General features: G+C 51.4%; 1 protein-coding gene across 1 annotated transcript in view; it reads right to left on the reverse strand.

The window, feature by feature from the left end:
* The window catches only part of SKOR2 (SKI family transcriptional corepressor 2), a 41,868-nt gene extending 38,259 nt beyond the window's left edge, over nucleotides 1-3,609 (reverse strand). The window contains exons 1-2 of the mRNA XM_045527502.1: nucleotides 3,323-3,609; nucleotides 1-1,155 (exon numbers count right to left, since the gene is read on the reverse strand). The exon at nucleotides 1-1,155 is cut by the window's left edge and continues 1,499 nt beyond it. Coding sequence (XP_045383458.1) covers nucleotides 1-1,105 — 1,105 coding nt within the window. The 5' untranslated portion in view covers nucleotides 1,106-1,155; nucleotides 3,323-3,609. The remainder of the gene's footprint in view (nucleotides 1,156-3,322) is intronic.
* Nucleotides 3,610-4,884: the final 1,275 nt, after the last annotated feature.

Consider the following 4,884-nt stretch of genomic DNA (forward strand, 5'->3'; position numbering starts at 1 on the left):
CCGCCGCGCCTGCCCCCGCGCCGGCCCCGACGCCGGTCACACAGCCACCCCCGGCGCCGCCCCCTCCAGTCCCGGCGCCGCCCGAGGCCGCGGCCACTGAGAGGCTGGCGGCTGCAGCCGAGAGGCTGGCGGCGGCCACGACGGCCGCCTCTTGCAGTGAGTCCTCGTCGTCGTCGAATCGCGGCCGCTTGTGATGAGCGTGCGGTGAGCCCGCCAGCTCCGCCAGGGGCGGCGGGGGCGGCGGCGGCGGGGGCGCGCCCAGCAGGTGCGGGCCCAACAGTCCCCCGCCCCCTGCCACGGCGGCCGCGGCTGCCACTGCTGCCGCCTTGACGGAGCTGAGCGGGTGGCAGGCGGGGTGTGCGCCCGGTTGGGGTAGTGCCCGCTTTCTGCTACCGCCGTTGAACATGGCCTTGACATCCTCCCAGGCGAAGACTAGCTCGTCCTGGGGGCTCTTGTCAGTGAGCTTGAGATGACGGCGCCACGAGTTGAAGTTGGCAGCGTCTGGCTGAGTGTACTTGGCGTCGGGCGTGCGGTGGGAGTGGAAGATGAACTTGTTGGGCGAGAAGTACATGTTGCAGTAGCTGCATTTGATACACTTGGCGCGCGAGCTGTTGTAGCGCGCGGGGATGAAGCTGCCACGGCAGCCCCAGGCACACTCGTGCGACACGTCGAAAGCGAAGTTGTCGGGCAGCTTGGGCGGCCTGTTTTCGCCCAGGAATGACTTGCACAGACGCTCGGCCTCGCGCTTGGTGATCATGCCGCAGCGGCGCGACGAGATGGGCATGGCTCCCGCGCGCCGCAGGATCTCCAGCTGCACTGGCGTGCACTGCACGCACGTGATGCCCAGCGCCACGCGGCGGTTGTGGATCTCGTTGTAGCTGAAGTTCTTGAGAAGTGTGTTGGAGATCTGCGCCAGGCACAGGCGCTCCTGCCCGTCGATCACCAGCGACACGATGGGAATGCCGTAGAGGATCACCTGGCCCACCTGGTTGGGTTTGAGGTTGGCGTGGCCTGGCCGCGGCTGGCTCAGCGCGTCGGGCTGGAAGGCGCTCGACGGCGACGCCAGCAGGATGTCGTTGGGCCCCGGCAGCGGGCTGGAAGCCATCTCCTCCGCCGCGGAACCCCGGGCTGAGCCCTCCGGGTCTGCCTTGGAGACTGGAAGGGAAAGGAGAAAGCGTTGACTTGAGCCTTTTCACAACAAAACAGAGGGGTGGGGGAAATTGCTAACTGAAGAATTGTAATAACTTCTTTGCTTTGGTTAAGACATAATTATTACTGGAAAAAGTGACCAAGTATCAGGCAGGAGAGTCATCTCTCTTAATTTCCTTCAACGTTGTCTGTTAGAAATACAAAGATCTGAAGGTACTTCTAAACATTCAAAGTAAATGAAATATATATATATTTAAAGCAGTCAATTCCCAAGGAATTGGAGACCTTATCCTGGATTTATAGAAGCTGTTGGAATAAAATGGTGTGCCCGCTAGAAATTAGGAAATAATGACAGTTGTAACTAGTACAGATTGTAAAAGTTTTGGAAAACTGGAGCTTGGCTATTGAAACCCAAATTTAAAGAGAGAGAGAGAGAGAGGCCATTCGCATTTGCTTGAAAATAGATTGATTTTGATTAAAAAAATAAACCCAAACCTTTTAAAAAGTGATTTTTGTGGCATCTGTGGTTTCCTTGGGGAAATTCACTACTGGTTGAAACACAGTTCATTAAAGCAAAACGAAATCCCTTCCCACCTATCCTTGCCATTAGATTTTTTTTTACTGTAATTAGAATTTTTTTAAAAATGAAAAAAATGTACAAAGCCATATACACAATTGCACCAAAATAGAGTGTTTCTCTTTCAGTTATCAATTTCAAAACCCCACTTGCTGAACTGAGTGGTTCTGGTCCCAGAGAGGGAGCTTAAAAAGATAAAGTTGAAGATTATAAACATTCAAAAAAATGTTTTCCTGTCATTTCCATGACAATTAAAAAAGTAAGTACAGGCAAGTGTGTTAAACCCAGAAACGGTGCAAAGAAACGAACAATTCTTGGGGATCTTTATTGGTAGACTTCAAAAGGCTAATTTAGTTTAATGTGAACTACCTTCTGTGACCTGTTTTTCCTTGATCTATGTAGATGATGTATTTATTGGGGAAAAGCTGCTCCCTCCCCCAGCAAAGATCATCTTGGGCTAGGTAATCTGTGGGAGCCTTGAAAGTCAAAATCCCAGGTTGGGCCTGTGGTAAAATTCCTAACTTTATCTCTGCTCAACCGAGTGCTACCAAAAGGGAAAATATCCAGTAAATTGCAAATATAGAAAAAGGAAGCGAAAGAAACCTTTGTGACAATGTTGTTAAGTCAAGACATGCAAATTCGCTCATTCCCTAGGAAAACAAACAGTGACCTTTCCACAGCTTCGTGTCATAGAGCATTGGCCAAGACTATTCTGGGCCTTGGAAAATCACCAGTGGCCATGGTATAGCCACACTCCACCAAGTACAGTTTGTTAATACAACGATTTCAGAGGATACACTGTCCTACTCCCTCACCCAAATTGTCACATCTGTGCCCTCTCTCTGCTCCCGCATGGCATCTATACTGCAGCCTCTGCCCTGCTGCCCCCTGGATCCTCAGCTCTCATTACATTTGGTGGCCTCCAGGAAGGTTGAACAAACCTCGACGCAATCAAACGGGAGGAAAGCCTGGCTTGTCACTTCAGATGGATCAGAGACAATATTTCCAGGGGACAGGGCGTTAAATGGCAGTTCAAGGCACAGTGATACCTGAGCCTGATGCAATCAAACCTAGCTTCACCAAATAGCCCTTCAGTGCTCATTTCCCTTCCAAACAAGATTCGTATTAGCTTAATAAGACCCTGGGTTAACTCGAACTCTCGCTCCCCAGCAATGCGCGCAGCGGGCCTGCCCAGGAGGAGAGCTGGTTCTGCTTTGGGGACCCGCAGCCTTAACAGACGGAGACCAGGCAGAAGTGTCTCCTCCTGGATGTCCTCCACTTTCACCCCAATCCCTCACAGAAACTCCTGTCAGAGCAGAGGCACAAATAAGAAGGTTTAGGTTGGGAGATTTTTTAAGGTAGCGAGGGGAGAAGAGACAATTAAAAGTTAGCTGAACTGAAAAAGGAAGCTGGGGAACTTCCCTATCCTGCTCACGATCCAAAGATCCCCAACTTAGTTCTCCTGGCTCCCAAACCAGTCACCGACGAAGCCCGCCGCAGCCCCTCAACATAACGCGGAAAATCCCATCGCTGGGGATCTGAAATAGCGAACCGCACGCTGTGCGCCGAGTTAGGACCGGCCGGTTCCAGCAGTACCTGGTTACTCCTAGGTGTCTTTAGGCGTGTGGCTGCCGGCCCATCTTCCGAGGGCGCTCGGAGGCGAAGCATCCAAGCGGGTCCTCGAATCCAGCGGGCGGGACTCCGGCGGGTTCTGCGTGAAGATCCGGGCTCTCCTCCGAGCTAATGACACTCGAACCCCGGCCAGGGGAGAATGACGGCCTGAATTGCGGCCGGGCGTCCCCTGGACCGCAGAAAGTGTGGGCGAGCGGAAACCTGCGGCAGGCGAGCCCCAAGTGGAGCGCAGTCTGACAGCGCCTTTCTCTGTCTCTGAACTCGTGTCGGACCGAGGGGACGCCACCCAGCGGGCAGGGTGACGTCACCGTCTCCCTGACACTCCACATTAAAGGGCTGGCATGTTACAGGGAGGGAGGGGGAGAGCGAAAGCGAGAGCGAGCAGCATAGAGATCCTTTCTCAGCAGGCACGAAAGCTACCACCTAACCAACCCGCTGTTGACAGCAACCTCCCCAACCCGGGAGCAAAACGCAGCAATGGTGGTGGAGCCGCAGATCTGATTTAGGAGAGGAAAGCCGAACAGTCTGCGTGTATCCCAGGGACCTGGATCCTGGCGGCCCCAATTCTAGAAGGATGCCTCCAAATTAACCGTATTCCTGCCTCTTATTGTCTCCTCCCCTCATCTCTGAGTCACTCTCCTTCGTGAATGATCCCTCTGTTACACGGTGCAAACCAGTAGCTTCTCAGAGTGTCTCCGAAGGTACAGAATCCACAGTCAGCAGAGAATAGATTAGCTTCAGCGACTCGTTTGTTTGAAACGCTGTGAAATGAGAAAAAGAGAAGTTTCCACGTAGGGTGCCCAATCTGAAAACTTGGAAGGAAGAATAAAGACTGTCCCTATGTTTGCATATACATTTGCTTTTTAGGAAAAGAAACAGAGAGTCACTGTAGCCTTCTCTATTTTATGAAGTGTACAATTAAGTGAGGACCCAATGTGTGCATTCGTCTTTCAACTTCATTCAAAATAGTTCGCTAACCCATTTAATAAGATCCCTGCGGGTCACCTTAGCACAAGGAAAAGGTGAGGTGGAGAAGCAAGGGGGTTCCCAACCTTGAGTGGTCCTTGAGCAAGTTGCCAATTTCCCTGAAGAAGTAAATTTCCTTAGGAAACCATGTAGAGGCATCCCCCCCCCCCCAAAGACAGCTAGGATGAGAAAACCTTTCCCTGTAGTTTCCCCAAAGTAAGGCTAACCCTAGAATATTAGTGAAGTGTCAATATATTGTCTCCCAATTGGCCAGCTGTTAAGAGTCAAAACAACCACCAGCTAGTTTATCAGAAAGGAAAGAAACCATTTATTTGGAGGACATTCTGAGAAGGATACCTGCTGCGGGTGGGGTCGGAGATTTCTTTAAGTTTTTCCTTTACTACCATAGCTGGATTTTCAACTGATGCCTGGTGAAACAGTCTTAGAGTTGCGGAAATAATTGAATAACCTCCACTAAGCCAGAAACCCAACCAGACTCTGTCACAGCATCAACAACAAACCACTACTAAATACAATAGTAAAAATATGAAATCTTAACA

This window comes from Lemur catta, chromosome 16 (genome assembly GCF_020740605.2).
Source record: "Lemur catta isolate mLemCat1 chromosome 16, mLemCat1.pri, whole genome shotgun sequence".
Classification (NCBI taxonomy): domain Eukaryota; kingdom Metazoa; phylum Chordata; class Mammalia; order Primates; family Lemuridae; genus Lemur; species Lemur catta.